Source organism: Doryrhamphus excisus, chromosome 15 (assembly GCF_030265055.1).
Source record: "Doryrhamphus excisus isolate RoL2022-K1 chromosome 15, RoL_Dexc_1.0, whole genome shotgun sequence".
NCBI lineage: Eukaryota > Metazoa > Chordata > Actinopteri > Syngnathiformes > Syngnathidae > Doryrhamphus > Doryrhamphus excisus.
In genome coordinates this window covers 13,898,826-13,925,229 of record NC_080480.1, presented here as the reverse complement: position 1 = coordinate 13,925,229, position 26,404 = coordinate 13,898,826, and the positions used below count along the sequence as shown (strand labels likewise).

Genomic DNA, 26,404 nt, shown 5'->3' with positions numbered 1-26,404 from the left:
GGTGCTGATCTCTCTCCTGAAGGGGATAATGGGCGAGGAGCGCATTGCAATGGCCGCCGTGTAGTACCCTCCCTGCACAATTAGCCAATCAGCATCCGCCAGGAACGCGCATAAAAGAAGAAGATTGCAGCAGAGGCGCAGAAGGAGACTTGAGCAGGGGAATCGCATGCACGCTCGACACAACAAAAAAGGAGAAGAAGAAAAAAAAAAAAAAAAAAGCAAAGCAGCAGACCAACCAGAAGACCACCCCTCCTTTTTCTCCTCCTCCTCCTCCACCACCACCTCCTCCCATCCTTGGACACACCCTGCTTGAGGATCACTGCTTCTCTCTCTACTATTTTTTTTTCCTCTCTCATTACCGCCCTCCGCCGTCGCCCACGCCGTTCGGACGGAGAGCTCTTCCTCCTCCATCGTCCTGCAGAAAGCCCCCTTCTCTTTCCTTCCTCATTTTCATCCTATAGAGGGACCCCTATACAACCTCCAGCAGGCTGAGACCCCGCTTAAAGGCCCCAGCTTGTTATTTTTTATCTTTTTTTTTTTCATTTTCATTTTGGAACTCCTCAAAAAAAAAAAAAAAAGGGGTGCGACGACAGCACCGAAGCTTGGTTGAAGCTTTCAAGATCAACGCGCAGAAGAGGGACCTAGTTTTCCTTTCCAGTGTACGTCAAGAATGGTTACTGTACGTATGACCTCTCTTGTATTTCTCTATACGGTTTCTCTGAGGGTGCTTGGACTGCGTGTCGGGTCTCTCGGGCCCCATTGTGTCGCACGTGATGTGGCTATCTCGTAGCTTTTTAATGTAAACACAGCGATGTTGAAGAATGATCGAGATTGAGGTGCTGCGTTTAAAAAAAAAAATAGTGTCATAGCGAGGGATGCTTCCATTTTAGATGTGTCGCATCCATCGATCTTTACTGGAATTCCATGACGGGAATAGTGTTCGTTTGTAAGACGAGGAAAGAAGGGAGGAAGGGAATAAGGAGGGGTTAGTTGTATTCGCCGCCTGCTTCATGCAACGCAAGGATGCTAGAGACAAGACAAAACACACGATGTCTCCCTCGGAGGATGCTCCATCCAGCGAGGAGGAGAAAAAAAAAAAAGGTCGAGTCACTCCATGTTGGGGGAGGAGAGACATTACGCATCTTTGCTTTTTTTTTTTTTTTTTTGCTTTAAAAATTAATTAAAATAACAACGCAAGCGCGACAGCATGCACATGCATCTCCACCTCCAACACGGGGCGGCCATGCTTGGTGATAAAATGGAGAGATGCAGGAGGAGGGTGGGGACGATAAATTGGCTCATGGCCGCCGCTTCTTTTGGGCGTGTCTCGGATGGACACCAGGGGCCTTTAAGCCCTGCACGGCCTGCCGACATGCTCCTCTTTACACTCCACTGGACAAGGGGGGGGGGGGGGGGGGGATATTATCAAATAATTAAAAAACAAACATTATTTTATTGTAAATAATAAAAGTATTGTGAATTATAGTGCTAATTATTAAAAAAATAATAGTAAACGCTAAGAAAATGCTAATAATTAATCCTCCTTTTAACCATTTGCAGTGATTGTACCTGCAAACCTGGACAGACATTGTGTCCTATAGCCCCCCCCTCAACTCCCCTGAACACACCCCTGCCCCCCCCCCCCCCCCCCCCCCCTCCCTGCTCTTTACACACGCATGGGCCGTAGCCCTCCTCCAACGCCGGTACCGCAGTGGCAGGCGAATAAAAAAAAAAAACGTTGAGTCAGACAACCTTCCCGAGGCTCTTACACAATTCCAAGGACAAGGACGAGCTGAGGCCACCGTGGCAGTAAACCAGCTTTTGCAGCCTTTAACCGACAAATACTAGAAAATTATTATTAAAATGATTCTTATTAAGACTACAATCAGGAAGTGCAATTATGTTATGTAAGCTTTGTCCAATTATAAAACAGCAACAGCTAAAAGTCTAAATTTGATTTGTTATTTTTTTTGCATCCTTTAACTTGACTGTAAGAGTCATTGTCCCGGGCGCCGTGCACACGCACAAAGCGCCACTGTGCGCATTAATATTCATAGTGCTGCCATAGCCCCGTGCAAGAGGGAGAAGAGGAGGAACGGGTGGCTCTTTTGTTTGGGGCCTGTCAATACGTTTATTCAGCAAAAAGACACGCCACGCTCCGTGAATGCCTGCGGAGCTTAGAAGGAGGGAGGGTGGGGGGGTGTGAATGAGGAAGGAGGGGGTTAGATTGGTTAGATGTAAAGATTTTTTTTTTTAGTTCAATTTAATTACAATAAATACAGGAACTGTGCAAGAGAGAGGAGGTTGGGAAGTGGCCACTCCCTTTTTTTCAGCACGCTGGCCAGCGCCCCGGACATGTCTTCTTATTTTAGTGCTGCTTGTTTCGTTATTTTGTTTTTAAAAAAATATCATCTGTGTGACTTCTGTTGCCATTTCTCCTTTTTCTTTCTTTCTTTGATTTTTTTTTTTTTTTTTTAAATACAGCTGCCACCATAATCCCTTAAACTGCGGAGAGTGTGCCTAATGCCCTTTGTTTGGGATAATCCTGTAATCTGTGTTATTTAGATGGCTCATTTACACTCGACGGACTAGCAGGGCTTATAAAAGCAAAGAGTGGAGGACAAGAAGCGAGTGTTTGATATAATAAGGTGGACATTGAGAGGAGAGCAGGTTGTGTTTCTATGAAGAGGGGAGGCTATTGCAGTGTCAAGGTCACATTCTTGCACTTTTATGAGCCATTTTGGAAGCAAAAAAAGTAAATATATCTCTAAATAGCCACAAATTATTATTATATTACATTAAAAGTGAAGGTATTAAACAAAAAATTGAATTTATCACACACTTTTTAAGGAATTTCTCTAAAAGTGATTTGTTTTTTGAAATAATTTCATGCTTAGAATCTAAACACATAAAGGAAAATGATGAATGATGTAATTTCAGATTTTTGTGAAGTGTCCCTTTTGATTTAGTCCTCTCACTTCCATGTAGTTCCACACAGCGCACATAACGTGCAATGACTTACAGTGAGTGTACATCACATAGCCTGCAGTGCTGCACTGCATTTGGAGCAGAAGTGAATTGGCAGGGCTGTTTACATGCACTCAAAAGGAAAAGCAAAGGAGAGCAAGAACAACAACAAAAAAAAGACAAGTCTGCATGTACATAGATAGCCAGGCAGTGCCTCTATCTGCTGTTTTTTTTAATCAATTTTATTATTATAATAAACGAGTGTAGGACGCATGTGAGCTTGGCAACGATAGAACGAGGCATGAGGGCTCTCGTTTGCGTGCGAGTCTGGCTTGCTGTGCTGGAGGAGAGGCTGGCCTCGTGTTTGCGTGCGAGTCTGGGCCCATGTGTAGGCGATGTAGCTGATGCGGTAGATTAAATATTAAGGGAGATCTCGCAGAACCCCAAAATAGAAGAAAAAAAAAAAAGAGGCAGGCAAGCAGTGTGGGCCACATAGAATAACAAATTGAATTCATTAAGTATCTTAAAAGAGAGTTTATAAGTGATCACTTATTAGACAGCTAACAGGGGGAGGTGTCATGGAAGGATGCTAGGATATTTAGATTCTTATTTCTGGATTATTTATGCATTTTAAAGCACGTTTGTTGGGATTTTTTTGACACTTTACAAATGAAATAATCCTCGATAATAAACATTTGATGTGAATTATAGAATTTTACCACCAAATATGCCTCCCTTTCTTTGCTTAGAATGCTTTTGTCATATTTGGGACACACGCACTTGCTCATACTACTGTTAGTAGGCCGCGTCACATCACATAACGGCGCATAAGCGTGTCTTTTATAATTAACGGAAGCACCACGACGATGATGACGTTCGACGAGACAGATTGATTGAAGTATTTTATTTTTAGTACTGTTGCCACTTGCTCGTTTCTTTTATGCTTTGTATCGCAGCTCCACCGACATGAAGTATACATAGCAAAAAACTGGTAATATTTGCTGTGATAAGAAGCTAGCAGGAGGCACACGGCGCAGCTTGAAAGAGTTAAGAGCAAAGAAGAAAAAAAAAAACCCCGAAAGAAAGCCATGCAGAGCCATTAGACACAATGCAGTCTTTGAGGAGCTGTTGCCCGGGCAACCTGAGGGGAGGTGAGGCTGGGAGGAAGACTGCAGGTTGCAGAGACGAGGGGAAAGAGGCAGGTTAGGCGTAGCTATTCATAGAAACTGGGGAAGAGGGAAGCGATGGCACAAAGATGTATGATCATGTGCAACGGAAAGGGAGCATATGTGATCATCATATGCGGATTTGTGCGGAATTATACCAAGATTTGATGCCTTTTTACATGTAAAACAATATATTTAACCAACATGTGAGGGACTTTTGCTTGTTGCTATAAAATATGATTAAATTTGAGGGCGTATTATGCATAAAGAATGACAATCCTTCCATTCCGGATTGCAAAGTTGCCTTCCTGCAGAAATGTGAAATAACACAGACAAAGACAAGCCAGTGAAGGAAAAAGGGAAAAGAAGGTGAAAAAAAAAAAGAAAAAGTGGAGTAGAGAAGTTTCTGACCACACAGCTGTTATTTGAGAATCCCCCGTGGAACAAATTAAGCAACACGGTGAAGCACAGTGGCGCATCGTGAACCCCTCATGCTGTTACACCACCTGCAAGGACAAAAATAAAAAAAATAATAATTAAAAAAAAAAGTTAATATAGTTTATTTAGTCACATCTTGCTGTAATATGGTGTGCAGTGATGTAATGGTCTTTGACCCTGCAAGACAAGAGGGGGATGGGATGAGAAAGGAAAAAGGGACTGTGACATCTGCAGGACCAGAGGCAGAGATAGAGATGAGGGGGTGGGGGGTGGAAGGATGGAGGGGTTGAAGGAGGAGGGATGGGGGGGATATTAAATCAGCTCAAGCATCCATCTCCATTTTAGCAATGCTGATTCCTGACCTTTCCACTGACAAGGACAAAGAGGGCAGGCCTGTCTTTTTTTTTTTTTTTTTTTTTTTAAATCTCTCGACCGCCGCTCATGCCAACCTGACGCCGCCGTCTCCCTCAGCAGATAATCAGCACCATGGAAACCCAGGTGTCCAACGGTCCGAGCGGAACTAGCCTGCCCAACGGCCCCGTTATTAGCACCAACGGCGCTACGGACGACAGCAAAACCAACCTGATCGTCAATTACCTGCCTCAGAATATGACGCAGGAGGAGTTTAAGAGTCTGTTCGGCAGCATCGGGGAGATCGAGTCGTGCAAACTCGTCAGGGACAAGATCACGGGTAAGGGAATGCACACACAGGAACGGGAACAGGAATTTCCATAACTAACTTTTACCTCTTGTGCAGGTCAGAGTCTGGGCTACGGCTTTGTGAACTACGTGGATCCAAACGATGCGGACAAGGCCATCAACACACTCAATGGTCTCAAACTGCAGACTAAAACAATCAAGGTGAGAAGAACATGACATATTTTTGGGGTGGAAAAGATAGGAAGTGGCCATTTTGTCAAGGGGAGGAAGGGGGTGGGCGACAGACACGGCAGAAGGGAAGGGGAGGAGAAGGCAGAAGGCAGCAGCGAGGAGAACAAAGAAAGCGGGAGAAAGGGGTGAAAAGCGGAGGTCAGAAAGCACGGAGGGGTTATTGTGATGGAAATGTAATTAGGGAAGCCTGGTTGTGGTACACCCAGGGTGGGGCGGGGTCAAGGCAGGTTACCCCCTACCCCCATCTGCCTCCAATCGGGGCTAATTAGGGCTCTTTCTTTGTGCTGAAATCAGATGAGGGAAGGAAGGGGAATACAGAGGAGGACAGCACATCCTGTCTTATTCTCCGGCAAAGTAGATGATTGGAACAAAGTGCGGTGCCGCAAAGAAATCGAATCTCCTGCAGAGCAGACGACTGTCCAACAGCTGCCCACTGATGAGGCGTTAATTCTGACTTATGACTGCAGCTGAAAGCAACGACAATGTAGATTTGGATGTGAGGGTGACCTTGACTACCCTGAACCGCTGCACACAAAAAGGGTGGCGATTTGACAAAAATTGCCAACCTTGTTAGCTCGGGTTGGCTTGAAATTTCTCACACAGCTCGACAAAACAAATTGGGCAGATAACAAATTTGGTACACACTTTTAGCAGACTGACACGGCAGAAATATGAGGCAGAAAAAAAATGGCTGCCACCAAGCAAAACGTCTTTGCAGTGGAAATATTTGTAAATATTTGTAAAAATTGTATTAACGCTTTGACAAGACAGTCAAACCTAGCTTTTTGTACACCCCAATTTTCATACAATATTACACGTAACAAACTACTCCAATTGCCAAGTTACTATGGTACCCATTATGTCATTGTATGGTCATATCACCAAAAAAATTAATAAAATAAATTTAAAAAAATACTTAAATTATATTAGGAAAGCAGGAAGTGAACAAATGTAACAGTTACTGATTGTAAAAGTACCAGATGGAGGGGTAGGATTTAATAAGCTTTGCTTCTTCCTACTCCTTTTGGACATGTGGAACTGTGAACTGATTATGTGATGCATTCAATTGTAATCTGATGCATGTTCAAATGAAATAACACTATTACCATTATCATGCTAATGGTATAATTTATTTCAAACATGCATGCAGTTTATATTGAAGTCTGAAAAAAGTAGGAAGAAGCAGAACTTATTTAATCCTACCCCCCTCTCACGCTATGCAATGCTGACTCAATGAGTGTGACTGATATATAACTCACCATGGGGCCAAACAAAGTTGCCAGCACTTTGATAAAGAATGTGAACGACATTGAATTCAATCTTTTGCCAGGATGTGTATGTCAAGTCCGCATCAGCAATAATCTCCATTCATTATCTCGTTTATTATTATTTAGCATTATTTTCTACATGTAAAACTATCATTTTTTCTGTTTAAAATATCATTTTTATTAATATTTTGGGGTTTTCTTTCAAACTTTTGGAACAAATATTTATTAAAAAAAAACCTGTGATTGGCTGGCAACCAGTCCAGGGTGTACCCTGCCTCTCGCCTGAAGACAGCTGGGATAGGCTCCACCACCCCCGCAACTCCTGTGAGGATAAGCGGTAGAAAATAAATGAATGAATGAATATATATAAACACTGAGGTACCATTGTATATGTATTATATGTTTTGTAGCATAACATTTTAGGCACACCCCATAAAGGGCGTCTGTAAAAATATCATTTTTTTTCTGTATAAAATGTAATTTTTGTTAATATTTTGGGGTTTTCTTCCAAACTTATGAAACAAATATATATAAAAACCTGTTATTGACTGGCGACCAGTCCAGGTTGTACCCCGCCTCTCGCCCGAAGACAGCTGGGATAGGCTCCAGCACCCCTGCAACCCCTGCGAGGATAAGCGGTAGAAAATAAATGAATGAATGAATATATATAAACACTGAGATACCGCTGTATAGGTATTATATGTTTTGTAGCACAACATTTTAGGCACACCCCATAAAGGATGCCATAAAATGTGATATGAAAAAGACATTCCACAGAAGACTAAGTCCATCAAAGAAAAATTAATACATAATGGGAATGATCTTGGCTTGTGTGCCGCAGTTTTAAACCCAATGGAACTACACAACACACATAGAACACTACTATTGCACTTCAGTACTTCAGCACTTCAGTAAACCACAGTTTATTTGCTATGATTCTGCAGCAGGCATGAATAGAGACGAGAGAGGGGGGAAGGCCTTGGACTATGGGGGGCATCGGCAGCAGCAGTCGAGGGGTAAGGGGGTCGAGCTGACAGGATTAGAGGCCATATGGGCTTCAGGCACCATCTGTACTGTCGGAGAGGCAAGGAGAGGGTTAATTATAGGGCAGCCTTTGCTCCCCTAATGTAAAGAGTCCCTCCGCCTCCCCTTTTAAGAACGCCCTAATCACTGAGCAGCACAACCCTCCTGCACAATGAACACATGGCGCTTAGCGAACACCTGCATTGACGATATCAGACTTGAAAAACTAGTAAATGTTGACGTTTCAGCCGATCATATAGAGGAGTCTGAGCTGTGTGTTTAAAGGGTTGTCAAGGATGCTGCAGTCTTGTGATGTGATGATTTACGCTGTTTGCCAGTAGTCACACACACACACACACACACACACACACACACACACACGCTCCGTCCCCCCCCACTCCTACCCGGGAGGATTGAGACAAAGGAAAAGAGGCAGGGCCAGTGAAGGCAGCCTATCTGAGACAACACGCACTCTGTCTTCTCCATCACACACAAACACAACACTCGCCACCATCTCTGCTTCGTGCTTCGCACACAACAACATATTGTTTCATGTTCCTCTGCTTATAATAGGAGACCAACAGAAGGGATAGAGACTGTTAGGGACAGAAGCACAGATGCAACCACAACTAATGGAGGAAGAAAACACAAACACTTGAGCTTTATTGTTGTGCGGTTGTGGACGAGTGGTACCCGACTGATTCAATTGGCGACCATCGTCACAGCCTGTCTTAGAGAGGAAGCAGTGAACACGTTTTTTGATTTTTCTAAAAAAAAAAAACACATATGAGACTAAAGTCCTGAATTTACGAAAAATAAACAAAAATTATTTAGCAAAATCACGCCGTACTGTACATTTACGAGAAACTTGTAATATTACAAGAATCAAGTCGTACAAAAAAAAATTTGAATTACAAAAATAAAGTGACAAATTTACGAGAATCAGGTCATACTTGTATGAGAAAAAACTTGTGATATTACAAAACTAAAGTCGTGAATTTACGACAATGTGTTTTTAGCAAATTTCCGAGAATCATGTCGTACTGTACATTTACGAGAAACTTTGCAATATTACGTGAATCAAGTCGCACAAAAAAATTTTTGAATTAGGTCGTACTTTACTTGTATGAGAAAAAAATTGTTATATTACGAAACTAGAGTCGTGAATTTACGACAAAAGTCTTTGATTTACGAGGAAAAAAAAGACTAAAGTCCTGAATTTCCGAAAAATAAACAAAAATAATTTAGCAAATTTCTGAGAATCACGTCGTACTGTTTATTTACAAGAAACTTGTAATATTACGAGAATCAAGTCATACAAAAAAATTTTGAATTACAAAATTTATTAATTATAAAATGTATTACGAAACTAAAGTCATGAATTTACGACAATAGTCTTTGATTTATGAGAACAAAAACACATTATGAGACTAAAGTCCTGAATTTCCGAAAAATTAAAATAATTTAGCAAATTTAAAAGTACTCACATTTAATGTTCCAATAAGTGAAATTGTCAAATAGATACGTGATCTACGGACCGGACTGTGCTGCATTTGTTTACACTTCCTGTTTCAAAGAAATACACATATGGTTACATCCTGATTTGACTATGATGCCTTCACTGGTATAAAAATGATTGACTGTTTTGGGGATTTCTAGGTATCATATGCCAGGCCGAGCTCGGCGTCTATTCGTGACGCAAACCTTTACGTCAGCGGACTCCCCAAGACCATGAGCCAGAAGGACATGGAGCAGCTTTTCTCCCAATACGGTCGCATCATCACATCCCGCATCCTAGTGGACCAAGTCACAGGTATAGCCTTATTGGCTTTTCCAAACATCTCAGCTCCCCCCGGATGAACCTCCTGTCAGACTGGTGGGCATCACCGGCAGCCCGAGATGCCAAGGTAGTAACATTGGCGTGTTATTCTTATTCGGAGCAGGCATATCACGGGGAGTGGGCTTCATCCGGTTTGACAAGCGAAACGAAGCGGAGGAGGCCATCAAGGGCCTGAACGGACAGAAGCCTCTGGGCGCCGCCGAGCCCATCACTGTCAAGTTCGCCAACAACCCCAGCCAGAAGACGGGCCAGGCTTTGCTGACTCAGCTGTATCAGACGGCCGCCCGCCGCTACACAGGGCCACTGCACCACCAGACGCAGCGATTCAGGTACTGACGCTTGGGTCGAACTTGGCCCCGCGGGGGACCCACCACTAACATCGACTGTCTGCTTAAAGGGGAACGTACCATTAATGAAAGGTTTATTCATGAATGAGTCTGACAATGCTAAATTGAGTACTCCCATTATTTGACAACAATGCTAGCTGTGTCAAAATGTCATGCTTTTACTATGAAAGGGAATATCATTAATGCCTCAACAGTCTCTTACCGACCCTCAACTACACTATTTCGCTCATGAATCCTCTGGAAGTGGAAACAACCTAATCTGTCGACTAAAATTCTGCCGTGTGCATTTATCCTTAAAACAATATCTTTTTCTCTGACTTTCTTTTAAACTGCAGCGTGATCCCTTCTCTTGGAAAGGGACCAGATCCAAATAGCAGCTCAAAACCAATGTAAGAGACCAGATTTTTACCATAAAAACAACACTAAGTAGATATAAATCATTGCTGTACATGCAGGAACCTTGCTAACACTTCATTGGTATGTCCTGTAATGTTTTCACTACAAAATAATATTCTGGGAAAAACCACACAGTTATTATAAGTCAAGGATAAGACGGTGTAGGGATTTTGTTCAGTTATTAGATTTAAAGTGAGCTAGCTAGTCGCCTAGGGCCGATAAAGGATAGTCAGTCAGTTAGGCTGCGTTCACACTTGTCGTTCGGTAGTTTTGATGCGGCACTTTGGTGCGGTTCGTTTAGCGTTCACACTGGTATTTTGGATTGAATACGTACACTGTAAACCCGAATGTTCAAAGTACTTAAATATATGAAGTTATGCATACTCAAAGTTCTAATAACTTAAGTATGTCAAGTTCATTTTACATGTTGTTATATTATGAGTACTTTTAACTAATATGTTTTGATTAAATTGAACTATGGCTAAATTAAGTAAGATTAACTTAAAAACATAGTTTACATACAACTTGAGATACTGTAAATCCGAATTAATTGGCATAAGTATAGTTAACTTAAAATTTTCTTAAAAGTTCTACTTATAAATGTTGATTATCTGTCTTTTCAGTTAATTTAACTTATAATTTTTGATTCATATGAACTTTTTGGGGGCTGCACGGCGGAAGTGTGGTTAGCACGCAGACCTCACAGCTAGGAAACCCGGGTTCAATTGCACCCTCGGAGATCTCTGTGTGCAGTTTGTGTGGGTTTTCTCCGGGTACTCCGGTTTCCTCCCACATTCCAAAAACATGCTAGGTTAATTAGCGACTCCAAATTGTCCATAGGTATGAATGTGAGTGTGAATGGTTGTTTGTCTATATGTGCCCGAAGACAGCTGGGATAGGCTCCAGCACCCCCCACGGCCCTCGTGAGGATAAGCGGTAGAAAATGAATGAATGAATTTTTTGCAGATTTGTGTAACCTACTTAAAATAATGAACTTGTAGTTAATTAAAAAGTAAAAAAGTATCTATTAAACATGAATAAATCAAACGAAGAATCATTCATTCATTTTCTACCGCTTTTCCTCACGAGGGTCGCGGGGATGCTAGAGCCTATCCCAGCTGTCTTCCCGCGAGAGGCGGGGCACACCCTGGACTAGTGGCCAGCCAATCACAGGGCACATATAGACAAACAACCATTCACACTCACATTTATACCTATGGACAAATGAAACCTACACAGCATTGACTTCCTGTTCAATGCAAAATAAGATTCAAAATAAAAGCATGGCAAATTAGCATAGCTAATATCAATCATTAATTCATTTTCAACCGCTTATCCTCACAAGGATCGCGGGGATGCTGGAGCCTATCCCAGCTGTCTTCAAGCGAGAGGCGGGGTACACCCTGGACTGGTGGCCAGCCAATCACAGGGCACATATAGACAAACAACCATTCACACTCACATTCATACCTACGGACAATTTGGAGTCACCAATTAACCTAGCATGTTTTTGGAATGTGGGAGGAAACCGGAGTACCCGGAGAAAACCCACGCATCCACGAGGAGAACATGCAAACTCCACACAGAGATGGCCGAGGGTGGAATTGAACCCTGGTTTCCTAGCTGTGAGGTCTGCGTGCTAACCACTCGACCACCGTGCCTCCCTATTAATTAAATTATGAACTGATTGCCTTAGTTTTTTTTTAGTTCTGCTAACTTATTCGGGTTTACAGTGTAGGTTAATTTAATATTCTGCTTAGATTTTGTTTCATTGTCACACACATCGAGAAAGAGAGCACTTCTAATGCATTTCTGCATGCTGTCATTTTAACACTGGTCCGTGTCTCAGTTCCATTTAACATTCACATCTGAACTCAAAGTGAACCGAACCGCACCAGAGTTCACTGGCTTGTTTGGTGATTGCGGTCCCGCCAAACAAACACACCAGAGTTCCCCCGTAAACCTAAGCAAACATGACAAGTGTGAACGCACCCTTAGCGCTTGGTTGGTGTGGAGCTGCCATGCAATGAAGGATGCCCCCCCCCCCCTCAGCTACATGTCAAAAAAAGTGAAAGGCCACCCCTTCCTTGTAGATCTCCTAACTAACTTCTCCATCCCCCCTTCACTCTCCCTCTTGCATTGCAGACTCGACAATTTACTAAACGCCAGCTACGGAGTCAAGAGGTAAATGCCAAAAAAAAAAAAAAAAAAAGAGGTGTACTTTCAAAAGCATCCATGCCTAAAAATAAAACCTCAAACAAAGCGCCCGGAATACCATCTGCTGACTTTATGAAATCAGGCTGTTAAAACGGCAACATTGTAGCCTTCTCATCACAGCAGGGTATTCTGGCATGGCTTTGTTTAAACTTTTTTTTTTGTTTTTGTTTTTATTTCAACTGGATAGCAATAATTTAATTTCTGAACTAACATTGTCCGTTTAAGTTGCTTTAATGTCCCCTTTTTTTCCTCCTTTTTTCCCCCCACACCACCAGCATGGACATACCAGATTCCGTTTGCGTCTGTTTGCTCCAGTTTTTTGTATGATTTGACTTTTAATTTGCTTTTCATCCCTCTCTAGGTTTCTGTGTTTCGTTCACTACTGTGCTTTCAGTTGAACATTGTGATTCATGTGTTGAATTCTTGCAGACGGCTTTGGTCAGCAGAGACAATAAGCAGACCGTGTGGGTTGTCTTATGTGTCCTCAGTGTCGTTTTGTATGAAAACAGGTAGTTTGGAGCCATAAGTGTGCAGCAGAGGAGACGTGGTCTCTAGCGTATTACTTCTCCCAGATACACGCCCACCAACTAAAGCTAGCGTAGAGCACTGAATATTACGTGGAACTTCAGAATGACACCCATGGTAGCTCTCCCGCTCTCTTCCCCAGATTCTCACCCATCACCATTGACAGCATGACCAGCCTCGCCGGCGTCAACCTCACCGGTCCCACCGGAGCCGGCTGGTGCATCTTTGTGTATAATTTGTCACCTGAAGCGGATGAAAGCGTCCTGTGGCAGCTCTTCGGGCCTTTCGGTGCCGTCACCAACGTCAAGGTCATCCGTGACTTCACTACCAACAAATGTAAGGGCTTCGGTTTTGTCACCATGACCAACTACGACGAGGCCGCCATGGCAATCGCGAGCCTTAACGGCTACCGCTTGGGTGACCGCGTGCTGCAGGTTTCCTTCAAGACCAGCAAGCAACACAAGGCCTGAGGGAGTAGGGCGGGGCCTGCTGGCGCCAGCACCTTTGACCTGCACGGGGAGGGGTGGGGGATTACCTGAGCTCCCTGTGCCATCACTCTATTTATGGGCCTGGACTGAGTCTCTCTCTCTGACGCTTTCTCACACAAATCCACACTATATAATCGCAAACACACACACACATATCGACAACACATGACCAAACCGATCCATAGGCAAGCATCCACAAGTCAGAGTTTCAAACAAAAACACTAGTGGAGTTTTTCCTGTTCTCTTTCCACGACATGCTAGTCCTTCCCTGTCTTTGCCTGGATTGAATTAGAAGGGTTGCGTAGCTGCTTTGTTGGGTAGGGGGGTTAAGAGCGATCTATTTAGGAGACAGTCTAACGAATGTGACAAAGAATGTGCTTTGATTGAATTCAGGCAAATGATGGCAACTGATGAACAAAACAGAAAAATAATAAGAATAGCGATCAAAAAATGATGTGCAATTTACCCCAAAACTTTAACCCCTACATCACCTCCTGTTTTCTTGCTTGGAGAAGATGGAGTCACTTTTTTTTTTTTTTTTTTTAAACACTTGGGGCATTTTGAAAATCGGTGACTTTTTTTAAGATCAAAGAAAATGAAATGAAAAAACAGTGTTCTCTTATATACGTCTATCAAAATATAACTATATATTCAATATATAAGGTGGTAATAATAGCCGAATATGTAAGCATTTTCTAAAAAACCTTGACTACTGTTTCCTGACGTGCTTTATTGAGGTGGCAAAGGCAGTTTTTCTCTACCCCCCCGTGTGAGCTTCTAAAGCTCTGACCTAATGTGACACACACAGTAGGCGACTTCATTAATCCGGGAACCGCAACAAAAACTAGTCTGAATGCCATAAGAATCTTCCCTCCACCACTCCGATATTCATAATAAAATATTACAGAAATAGAAGTTCACAAGAGCAAAAATGACTAATCTGTCCTCGGGTTGTGTTAACAAGAAGCAAATTGTCTATGAACTCATAAAAGGGTAGCGATGGCGTACTTTAGGAACGATTTTGACGAACTGCTGGTTGTTGCTTGTTACTTGTCAGAGTTAAATTGGTATGAAAAACGTAGCTGTGATGGTTTTTGCTGGTCGGAATGTTGCCACACCCTTAAAAAGCCAATTGACGAATGACTTAACAGGTCTGCAGAGAGCCGTCACATAAAAATATCAAAGAATGGCGCCGTTAGAAGTTGCAGTCACAACAACAAAAAAAACAACCAACCAAACATCCAGCGCGAGTAAAGACACCAGACTATCCGACCGGCTAGATCTTTTGCTAGCATGCTTGGGTTTGAATGCTGCCACACCCAAGAAAGCCCATGTGGTCAGATTGATAGCGGACAACAGGCAAAATAGACTGACCAATGACTGAGCAGGTCTTCAGAGATACATTACATAACAACCTCAAAGAACGGCGTTGTTAGAAGTTGCAGTAACAACAACAAAAAAAAAACAACTAAACATCCAGCGCGAGTAAAGACACCAGACTATCCGACCGGCTAGATCTTTTGCTAGCATGCTTGGGTTTGAATGCTACCACACCCAAGAAAGCCCATGTGGTCAGATTGATAGCGGACAACAGGCAAAATAGACTGACCAATGACTGAGCAGGTCTTCAGATATACATTACATAACAACCTCAAAGAACGGCGATGTTAGAAGTTGCAGAAACAACAACAAAAACAACCAACTAAACATCCAGCGCGAGTAAAGACACCAGACTATCCGACCGGCTAGATCTTTTGCTAGCATGCTTGGGTTTGAATGCTACCACACCCAAGAAAGCCAATGTGGTCAGATTGATAGCGGACAACAGGTAAAAATAGACTGACCAATGACTGAGCAGGTCTTCAGAGATACATTACATAACAACCTCAAAGAACGGCGATGTTAGAAGTTGCAGTAACAACAACGAAAAAAAACAACCAAACATCCAGCGCGAGTAAAGACACCAGACTATCCGTTGAGGACAAAGACCGGCTAGATTTTTTGCTAGCATGCTTGGGTTTGAATGCTACCACACCCAAGAAAGCTAATGTGGTCAGATTGATAGCGGACAACAGGTAAAAATAGACTGACCAATGACTGAGCAGGTCTTCAGAGATACATTACATAACAACCTCAAAGAACGGCGGATCAAAAAAAAAAAAAACGACTGAACATCGACACCCGGCAATGTAAAAGATCCTTTCCAGGTTTTCTGACTTCTGGTTTTTGCTAGCATGCTTCGACTTGACCCAATAATGCGGTCAGAAAGATACAGGACTACTGACAAAACAGCACATCTGCAGAGAGATATCGACATAAAACCTCAAAGACGTGCTGCTATTATTTGTCAGTCTGGTCCCTCGATAAAATCTCCAAAAACTGAACATCATCCACAAGCAAAGACATCCAGCAATGAAAAAAAAGACTATCCCTTAAGGAGAAACACAACCAGTCCCTCCAGCTTTGCCCGATGCGTCTCAGTTTTACCTCCTTTTCAAACAACTCCGAGAAGCATTGAACTCCCGCCCTGGTGAAAAAAAAAGAAATAAAAAAATCCGAGTGCGCTACATCAAGACGGTAAATAGGTGTCACATTTGTGCTTCCGTCGACAAACAAGAGAACGGTATTTGGTTTATTTGTTTCCGCGCTTCTCAAAATATCTCCAACCCCGGCTGGGCTCCCTTATGGGAACATTAAGGCAAAGACCCGTCTTATCTGAAGTGTCTGTCACAGACCCGACGTGAGCTTTTACCGTGGGGAGGGGCTCACGTCTTTCACTATCAAGACATCTGCACATGATAATAGATTTAAATAGGGTCAACTATATTCAAGACATTTTTTTTGTTGCTTTTCTAAATGACGCTGTGTTAGCCAAAGAGGACGATCTCTTTGAAAAGGATTACATTAGAGATAAATCTATTTTTATACATACAAAGGAACAAGACCTTGTGCTGAATTTTTACAGATTCTTAAGCTTGGGGAAAAAAAAAAAATTGGGACATCGCATGGCTTTACTTTAAACCCTCTGATGTTTGCAGCGCAAGGGGTGGTGGTGGTGGGGGGGACTCGAGCATGCGGTGTTCGGGTGGGGATCGAGGGAAAAAGACGGGGTGGGCAGAGGAACACTATCGCAGAACAACTTAAACCACTCGCCCGTGACGAACTTGACAGCGAAGACAAAAAAAGAAGTGAATCTGATGTAAACAAATAGGTCAAGCTCAACAGTTGAGGGGGGGAGGGGGGGTAGCAATGACTCATGCATCTACGCTTTTGACTGCATCTCTCGTCCTCAACTTGTACGCAGTGTTGCTGCGGTGAGACCATCTCATTGCCCACGAGCTGACAAACTGACGGGGAAACAGATTGAAAGCGACAATACGGCTTTTTGCTGAGCACGATCCTTTTAGATAGATTTGCATTTTTTCTGCCAAAGAGTTTGCTTTGCAAGTCAGTGTAACTTTAATATCCCCTGATTCATTGCTGTACAAATCTGTTATTGATGGCGTAAGGACCCCTCTGTGTTTTTTTTAAGTTCTTACGTTTTGAACGCGTATCATTTACTAAATTAATTTTAATATCGGGCCTCTATCCAACGTTGTAGGCCGATATCGGGCCTCTATCCGGCGTTGTAGGCCGATATCGGGCCTCTATCCGGCGTTGTAGGACGATATATCGGGCCTCTATCCAACGTTGTAGGCCGATATCGGGCCTCTATCCGGCGTTGTAGGCCGATATCGGGCTTCTATCCGGCGTTGTAAGCAGTTATCGAGCCGATTTTCAGCATTGTAGGTCGATATCGAGCCGATTTTCACCATTGTAGGCCGATATCGGGCCAATATCCAGCGTTGTAGGCCGATATCGGGCCGATATCCAGCGCTGTAGGCCAATATCGAGCCGATTTTCACCATTGTAGGCCGATATCGAGCCGATTTTCACCATTGTAGGCCGATATCGGGCCGATATCCAGCGCTGTAGGCCAATATCGGGCCGCTATCCAGCGCTGTAGGCCGCTACCGGGCCGCTATCCGGCATTGTAGACCGATATCGAGCCGATTTTCAGCGTTGTAGACCGATATCGAGCCGATTTTCAGCGTTGTAGACCGATATCGAGCCGATTTTCAGCGTTGTAGGCCGATATCGAGCCGATTTTCAGCGTTGTAGGCCGATATCGGGCCAATATCCACCGTTGTAGGCCGATATCGGGCCAATATCCACCGTTGTAGGCCGATATCGGGCCTATTTCCACCGTTGTAGGCCGATATCAGGCCTATTTCCACCGTTGTAGGCCGATATCGGGCCTATTTCCACCGTTGTAGGCCGATATCGGGCCTATTTCCAGCGCTGCAGGCCGATATTTTCTTTCTTCTTCTAAGTTCTTACGTTTTGAACGCGTATCATTTACTAAATTAATTTTAAAAAGCCCTGATGCTGAAACATCGCGGCGAGCAAATCCCATTTACACACAGATGGTGAACGCTAAAGAGTCACAAATCTTATCACATCTCGACAAAAGGAACAATATTTGATCCAAGACACTTTCCCCCAACATTTCTATCATCTGCTTTGTCCCACGACCGATCTGACCCTTAAAAGTATTCAGTCTTTCGATGTCGCTGCTTCATCTACTGCTAATAAGGCTAATCTCGCAGCCAAACACCAGTGGGAGCCATGTTAGAAACCAGTCCACCAACAAATAAAACGACCGGTCTACATCACCCATCATGTATACATCCCAGGAGAAACAGGAAACAGTACCACCACACTGCTTGAGCGACAACAATAATCATTTAAAAAGAAAAAGACAAAAAAACTTTCCTATGGAACAGTAAGTGCAATGTGCTTTGTTTTTATATTGACTGAGAACAAATGATATATATTTTTTAAAAAAGAAATTAAACGTCACACTGAAAAAGGTCTGCGGAATAGCGAAAAGGAAGTAAAAAAAAAACAGAAAAAGACAAAAAAAAAACGACAGCGAGGGAAGAGATCAGACGCGAGCGGGCTCGTTAGGCGAAATCAAACGAGAGCTCTGATCTGTAAATTTCCATAACGACCTCCTCAGCCCCTAATTTGTGCTCTGACCATGCAAATTGTCTGACTTTAATAGAGCAATCCTCAGTGACCTTGAAAGGAATACTGTCTAATATATCATCAGTTTTTTAGCCCATGTCAACTTCAAATCTCTTTTTTCTTCCTTCCTTCCTGTAATTTATTGATTTCATTGACATATCAGGACTCACTTGTTGAATTAGTGTATTTGTGTTGTTGATGTTGCCATAGAGAACACACATGGGTCAAGATTATGTTCGGTTGCATTTGATTGGGTACGCTTTGTTACTTTCCTTCCATTATCAAATTAGTTGCAGTTTTTTACAGTGTATGCAGATTTTAGACTTAGTTAGATTCTTTTCTTTCAATCAAACTGTGTTTCGATTGTGTTTGTAAAAGTCTGTGGTAGCTTTTGTTGCAACATAAAAATAATTTAAACAGAAAAAATTCAAAATAGCGCCAACAAACTTGTATTATTTGGGCGACTTTAAGCTTGTAGTTTTAACTTATTGTTAACTTAAAAAAAACTATTTATTATGATTATTATTATTATTATTGCCTCGTATAAAGTATGTTTTGTGTATATTTATGGTTTATTTCGTTATATTTGCAAGGTTAAAAAGATTTTTTAAGTTTTTTGCCAAAATTGTGGTTACACCATTTCGTTTCTTGAAGAAAAAAAAAAGGGAAAAGGGGGGGGTTGCAAATAGAAAAACAGCTTTAGAAGTACGATTTGGAAAACGTTCTCCATAGTCAAAGAATGCACTGCTATATTTAACTAACTGAAGTGTATACACATACATGCTGTGTGCTAGATGTTATGCCTTTACTGCCTGTGTTCTGTTTGTCTTGTTCAATGAAAATCTTTTAATTATTTAATCTAATCACAGTCTTGTTTTTTCAACCGCTCGGCGAGCCCCTGAGACATGGGACAGCACCCCCCAGGAGAAGGGGAAGGGGGGTTGTCCCGCACAAGATGCTTTCCTGCTCATGCTTAATGGGTCTTCTTTAAAAAAAAAAAAAAAGGGAAACGGAGTCAAGAGTTGGGTTTAATAATGATAAGCAAGCGGGAAGGTGTTCTTGTTTGAAAAAGGGGGGGAGGCGAGCGGTCCTTCTGTTTCTCAACCAACTGTATTTTGTGTCTATTTATTTAGAAGAGGGGACGCAGTATACTTAGCGATGTTTTTCTTACATTTTTCCTGGAATGGTAGAACAAATCAAAATCGATCAAAAGTAGTGGGAATACAAAAAAAAAAAAAACACTCACACTTCCAGACATGACCAAACGAGCAATGAGAAACACTCAAAGAGATCAAAGAAGAAGAAAAAAAAATACAAATAAAACCTTTCAGTTTAGTCTAGGATATTTACTACTGGGATTTCAGCTGAAGACGCTTGAAGACTTTTTCATGGAATTGTTTGATTATTTGTACTTTACATGCCAGAAAAAAATAAAAGTTACAAATATGAGTGGCCCCATTTTGTGGACTGTGAGCAGATATACAGCATTGTCTTTTATGGCACAATTATGGTCTTAAGAGGCTAGTTTTTATAGTTACAGCAACAATAACATATCAGACTTAAGGCTGCTACAATACAATTATTCCAAAAAGATACTTTTTTTTTTTTTTTTTTAAACATACAGTCAGGGAAAAAAATTGATTATTGTTCATTTCAATACCTGAGACAACGAACAGTACTAACCAAAATCAACTCTTATGAGCCATTTTTGTCATACTTTAGTTGTAAGGGGTATTAAAAGAAACAAAAGTGATCTAAATTTTATTTCCATGACTGTATTACTCTGAAATCTAAATTATTCAATTACATAAGTTAAGCCTTTCTATCGACCACACACACACACACAAGACGTGTTCAAGAGAAAGGACATGTTTATTTCAGGTAGAATAAAATGACATTACAAGTGATTGGGGTTTTATAAATGAAATGACTAACTCATTGGAAATGACGATTTATGCTGGTGCCCTCTGGCTCACAGCTTCCTGTTGCCACGGCGATTTGGTCCCTGGTGAACAACCTGCAAGATGAACACAAACATTGTTCACGATGGCGGCGAAGTGACATCCTCGTTGCTGGATGAGGAGAATCCCAGTAGGATTTGATTTCCAAAGGACTAAGCATTTTCCAACAATGAAGCTGCTTTGTTAAGGGTTAATGTTGGAGGGTTAACGGCGCTATCATCGGAAATGGAACAACTTTGCGGAACACGGAAACGTTGCCTTTTATTTCTAAGACGACAATACAGTGCTTGTGTGCTAACTCCTGTGAGAACACGTTAAACTGAGCATATGCTATGACGCTATAATACAGAAAGCTGTCACAAACAAAATAACACATCCAGTACTATTGATTTCCCACTGGTATAACTTTTTAAAAGTTAAAAAAAAAAAAGACTTCAAATGACGCATTGCGGCACTACAGCAGTGGCGCAAAAAAATGAGTAACGTTTCTGTCCGACGCCACGTCGTTAAACTCTCACATTTCATTAATTCTCGTCCCTCTATTAACGTAATGAACTCTTAGGAAGATGCCATTACCTTGCCGCTGTAGCCGTCCTGCTATCCTTCACAAAGACAGCCTGTACGCCAAAATGGTGTGCTCCTCGCAATCAGATGCAGACACGCTATACCGTCACATTATCACGCTTCGACTGCCGTGGCATTCTTATATACACGAATTCAGCATGCGTCACGTTTTCTATTTCCGCTGATACAAGCAATTTGAAGTGAGATATGAAAAGTGTACAGCCATTACTGTGCCTCAAATGGCTGGTTGGGCTTGCAAAGTAGAATTACTCACAAATTGGGTGGCTCTAAAGTTCCGTATGCTCATGCAGCATAGAATCAAAGGTCTTTGGGTCCTGGCAGAGGGCGGGGGTGATGAACTCCATCAAGTACTCGCAGCGACTGGGCTCCGACGTGGATGTTATGACCGTCTCCTTCCCGCATTTTAACTTAACCTAGAAGATAAACGTTGCATATTTACTTATTTTATTTATGTTTTTGCACTTGAATATATGTAGAAGTAGGAGACGGACCGTGGTGGATCTGTTGGGGCCTTGCCAGCATCCCATGCCGTGCTCGTACTTCATTACGCTGTAGATGTTATCCTCGGGACCTTCCCACTGACCCCATGTCCTACACAGACACAGCACTGTCATTAAATGCAAAGAAACAAGTGAAGCGTTCAGAGGCATTGTTGCATTACCCGAGGCTGGTCTCTGATCCACCATACTTGGGTTTCTGAGATACTCGATCAAATGGGCAGAGCCTGTAGATGTATCTGAGACAGGCGGAAAATACACATTAGAAGTACACGTTTTACTAAATAAAAGCAAAACACAACCACGTACTCGCTGGTTGTTAACTCATAGCACTGGTTGTAGAGGTAAGCAAACTCGGTATTGGGTCCAAAGTCAGATGAAGTTTCCTTCTGGAGGTTCCTACAGAGACGACAGTCGTTGGCAGGGAGTTTTAAAATGGATCTGCATTACAGGCAAAGGCGCTCCTCCGTATTCCAGGTACTTACTTCAACTGATTATCCAGTTCCCGGAGAGCTCGCTCAGCCTCATCAAACTCCACCCTCGCTTTCTGAGCAGCTGGGAAACAAAGCATACGGGATTCAATTCCTGGGCTTTTATACATGGGTCATTTCATTTGTCCACAACACATAATAACATCCAATAGAGAAGATGAAGCCACAAATTCTGCCTTTAAAAAGGTAATCATGCTGTTTTGATTGACACTCTTATACGGTCATCCCTTGCTTCATTGCACTTCAAACATCGCGTCCTTCCTCTCACAATTTTTCAAAAATTAATAAATGACCGCTAAATATGGCTTATTAGAAAAAAATGCATATTTAAGCCAATTGTACTAATTTGTGGCGTAAATTAAACACTCAATGGCTAAAATGGCTAAATGAACAAACAAAAATGTTATTAAACAATACTATAATATTATAATATTAACACGCCCATGATTTCAATGAACCTGGTGAGTTCATTATGATTTTGCTGCAATCTCCGCAACTGCAATGTTAATGTGACGTACTCTACATCGGTTGACATAAAAGGACATAAAGCATGTGGGCCGATATCGGGCCAATATCCAGCACTGTGGGCCGATATCCAGCGCTGTGGGCCGATATCGGGGCACTATCCAGCGCTGTGGGCCGATAGCGGGGCACTATCCAGCGCTGTGGGCCGATAGCGGGGCACTATCCAGCGCTGTGGGACGATATCGGGGCACTATCCAGCGCTGTGGGACGATATCGGGGCACTATCCAGCGCTGTGGGATGATATCGGGGCACTATCCAGCGCTGTGGGACGATATCGGGGCACTATCCAGCGCTGTGGGCCAAAATCTGGCCTATTTTCAGCACTGTAGGCCGATATCCAGTGCTGTGGGCCGATATCGGGGCGCTATCCAGCGCTGTGGGCCGATATCGGGGCGCTATCCAGCGCTGTGGGCCTATATTCAGCGCTGTGGGCCGAAATCTGGCCTATTTTCAGCACTGTAGGCCGATATCGGGCCGATTATCGGTATCAGATATTATGAGACATCCCTAGTATCGATTTATATCCTGTATACAAACCATATACAGACAGCTCTTCAATAAGCCACTTCATGCCATTCACAAGATATAAACATGTGCATCCACATCTGTGCAGTTTTTGGATGTGATTGAATATTCATTCCAGATGTGCCCATTGAGTCACAAAAACCTACCATCAATGAGGTTCTGCGTTTCTGTATCGTAGGGTGGCATCATCCCCTCGTCCTCGTCATCCTTCTTTTCTTGCTCAGCAGGAGGTCTCTGCATGATAAGCACACATACAGGGACTCACTACAATCAACTTTTCTTGCATAGCACAAAAGCGTACATGGTAGTCTGCTTCGTCTTGATCGTCATCATCATTTTCTTCCTCCTCCTCCTCCTCCTGATCGTCATTATCATCCTCCTCTTCCTCTGGGATTTCACCCTCAGAGTAGTGTTCAGAGTCATTGTCAGAGACCGTCTCCAGCGGTTCTTGGGCCTGCTGCAAACAAAAACATTAGGCGATTTAAGCTTTTAATAAAGAGAATAAGGTGCCAGGGCCTTACCTGAGATACGTATTTGTTTTTAATGTCTTTCCATATTGCCTCAAATGCTGTTGGGTCCACCTTGTCCACACCTCCCAACATGGCCTGCACAGTGCAAACAACAGTAACCATCAGTACTACAGTTACCACCACTAGGGGGCTCTCAAAACAAAGAAATAGATTGAAATGTGTTGCTCTTTATACATCATGCAACAAATGATTTGGGTTCTGTTGAATCTCGTCAGTTTGAGACAATATGTACTGCAAAAGGAAGTGCTTTTTACCTGTGCCTCCGTTTCGGTGAAAGAGCCATCGGAATTGGAGTCAAGCTCATTATGGGACTGAAGCTCAGACAGGGAAACACTGCAAAATAGACATTTAAACATGAAACAAAATGGAGTCATCCAGTAAGAGTCACAATGGTCTGGCTTGCTGATACTCACAATCCATCGCCGTCATCATCCAGTTCAAGAAACACCTCCGCCATTCGAGCTTTGTCCTTCTCCATGCGCACTGCAGCTTTTTGATCTGCATCAAGATCAATCACATACACCTATTAATGAGTGATACCGAAAATCGGTGTCCAAAATACGAATGCAAAGTTCAGCTTACCCTCCCAAGCCTTTAGATGGTGCTCTTTAGCCGCCTTCTCCGGCTCCTCTGCCGTTTCCTTCACAGTTCTCAGAGCCTCTACTCTCACCTCCAGTTGTGCCTTACTGGTCTCAAGCTCTGATATTTGAGACTATTGGGATAAATATGCACACTTTAATAAACCTTTTAATGTGCTCACTAAATGACAGCCAAGTGTTTTGGATGAAGGAAAGTACAACACCAGATGTTGATCTGATGAGATCTGCACCTTCTTTTCCTCCAGACCCCTCTTGGCCTCCTGGATGAGTTGTTGTTTAAGCACAAAGCCCTCCTTGGTGATCTCAGCCAGTTTCTGAAGGTTCTCTCTCTCTTTGCGTCCCAATTCCCTACACGTCAAGAGCACATTTCAATTGTGGCATCTCTGAAAATGTGTATTTGGTATTAAAAAAAAAATGCAAATTCGATGCAGTGGTGTCCAAAGTGTGGATTGGGGTTTTATTTTTATTTCTTCTAAAAATACAATTAAACAAAAAAATGGGATTACTTTTGCCTGAATAAAGACAAAATATTAAATAATTAAATAAGAATTAAATTAATAATTAAATAATTAATAATAATAATACTTAAATACATATTAAATAAGTACATTCATAGTCATAATGAAACAAAAACAAAAGTTGCATTTTTTTTACATTTAAACTGGGGAAAAACAGTTACATTACCAAGGTAAAATACCAAAGGAAAAATATTATAAAGTCATCATGAACACCATGAAGAAAAACATTTATTAGAAGAAAGCAGAAATATTAAATATTATTAACAGTAATATATAATTATTTAATATATATAAATAATAATAATATTTAATATAATATTAAAAATAACACTAAAATATATATTTTTAAATGGTCTGCACACTTTCATCTCTAATTGGCTATACATCATTATTAATACCTTTGTACCTAATGTACTGGCCACTCACCTGCAGGTGTTTTGGCAGGTAGCACCACTGTTGTACTCATCTGTAGCGTCACAGCAATCTGTGAGAGACACATTCATGTTGAATATAGTCCTACTGCATACATCTTTTACACCATTTTAACATCTTACCGCATATGCCATCATTGATGCGGGACGATGGGATGAAGACCGGACGAAAACCTGCATTGGTGCAATGGAAGCTGCCATTGGGGCAAGCCGGAGTTCCTGCAAAAGAGTAATTGTGTCATGCTTTATTTTGAATGTGCAGTTTAGTGATGGACAAACCTGGCTCATCGGACCCGTCCTGGCAGTCACAGTAGTCATCATTCACACTGTCAAAGGGAATGCTGCGGGAGCCATCCAAGCAAGTGAAAGGTTTGCCCTCCTCGTAGAAATGCTTTTCTGTTCAGTAACAATGGTTACAATTATAACACTGCTATATAGATATTTTATACTGAAGTTCTTACTTGATAGGGGGACACCCCGAGGTCGCTGCACTTCTACGGCTGAGACAGTTATCACACTCAGCAGCAAAGTGAGTAGGCACCGACAGGCCATCGTCATGATGTTGATACTACTCTGTTAGCAGTCAGAAGCAGTGAAAATTAAAACCACCATTAATTAAATAACGACAGAGGCTCGTGAGTGAATGAGTTAGTGAGAAAAGCAGCGTCACGCAATGAATTAGCTAGCTTAAACAAGCTAGCGGAGGTCCGGGCTAACAAGAAGAAAAAACTAGAGCTATCAACATTTGACAAGTAACGAATTTGTCATAATTTGTAAAACAAACTCAAGGTGCATTATAGCTTACGAAAAGTATTTGCTACTGCTACTGTACCTCTGACGTAGTTTCTGATGCTTCTCGAACAAGACAAGCTAATGACTAATAAGAGCCGGCCCTTGCGCTGCAGTTCCGGAGTGACGCAGTGCGCATGCGTATGACTATCTCCCTCCTTCATGTAACCAAATCATTGGTTGAGCTTTATCAACGGATTGTGATTGGTTAATAATGTGACAAAACGGCTCAGCGATTGACTAAGAAGGATGTCACTCAAGAGGCTGCAGCCATCTCATGCCAGAGACATACAAGTGCATATTTTCAATTATGTAG

General features: G+C 42.2%; 2 protein-coding genes across 21 annotated transcripts; one reads left to right on the top strand and one right to left on the bottom strand.

The window, feature by feature from the left end:
• The first annotated feature begins 23 nt into the window (after positions 1–23).
• elavl3 (ELAV like neuron-specific RNA binding protein 3) lies at positions 24–20,085 on the top strand. Of its 19 annotated transcripts, none has more exons than XM_058049116.1 (8): positions 24–679; positions 5,043–5,262; positions 5,329–5,432; positions 9,413–9,566; positions 9,688–9,922; positions 10,276–10,329; positions 12,482–12,520; positions 13,200–20,085. In XM_058049116.1, the coding sequence occupies exons 1-8, from the start codon at positions 671–673 to the stop codon at positions 13,546–13,548; spliced, it is 1,164 nt and encodes a 387-aa protein (XP_057905099.1). In that variant the 5' UTR covers positions 24–670; the 3' UTR covers positions 13,549–20,085. The 19 variants fall into 19 exon arrangements, with proteins under 19 accessions (XP_057905099.1, XP_057905106.1, XP_057905105.1 ...); XM_058049120.1 differs by having other exon boundaries at positions 26–679; positions 13,221–20,085; XM_058049117.1 differs by having other exon boundaries at positions 29–679; positions 5,046–5,262.
• On the bottom strand, positions 19,857–26,255 carry prkcsh (protein kinase C substrate 80K-H). 2 transcript variants are annotated; one of them, XM_058049114.1, is made up of 18 exons: positions 26,132–26,255; positions 25,761–25,872; positions 25,579–25,695; positions 25,423–25,518; positions 25,295–25,352; positions 24,581–24,698; positions 24,334–24,463; positions 24,165–24,249; positions 24,006–24,084; positions 23,743–23,826; positions 23,523–23,678; positions 23,368–23,455; positions 22,165–22,234; positions 21,989–22,078; positions 21,844–21,918; positions 21,674–21,773; positions 21,436–21,595; positions 19,857–20,653 (listed from the first exon to the last, which is right to left on the bottom strand). In XM_058049114.1, the coding sequence occupies exons 2-17, from the start codon at positions 25,855–25,857 to the stop codon at positions 21,449–21,451; spliced, it is 1,590 nt and encodes a 529-aa protein (XP_057905097.1). In that variant the 5' UTR covers positions 25,858–25,872; positions 26,132–26,255; the 3' UTR covers positions 19,857–20,653; positions 21,436–21,448. The 2 variants fall into 2 exon arrangements, with proteins under 2 accessions (XP_057905097.1, XP_057905098.1); XM_058049115.1 differs by having other exon boundaries at positions 23,523–23,675.
• Between the last annotated feature and the right edge of the window lie 149 nt (positions 26,256–26,404).

Bases quoted from the DNA above. Each gene is read 5' to 3' on its own strand.
- elavl3 (XM_058049116.1), top strand. The intron at 5,433-9,412 runs GTGAGAAGAACA...GGGGATTTCTAG, and splicing joins TGCAGACTAAAACAATCAAG to GTATCATATGCCAGGCCGAG. The intron at 10,330-12,481 runs GTAAGAGACCAG...CTTGCATTGCAG, and splicing joins AATAGCAGCTCAAAACCAAT to ACTCGACAATTTACTAAACG.
- prkcsh (XM_058049114.1), bottom strand. From the start codon at position 25,857: ATGACGATGGCCTGTCGGTGCCTACTCACTTTGCTGCTGAGTGTGATA. The intron at 24,699-25,294 runs GTGAGTGGCCAG...CTTGACGTGTAG, and splicing joins ACCTGCCAAAACACCTGCAG to GGAATTGGGACGCAAAGAGA. The intron at 24,250-24,333 runs GTAAGCTGAACT...ATCTTGATGCAG, and splicing joins CCATCTAAAGGCTTGGGAGG to ATCAAAAAGCTGCAGTGCGC.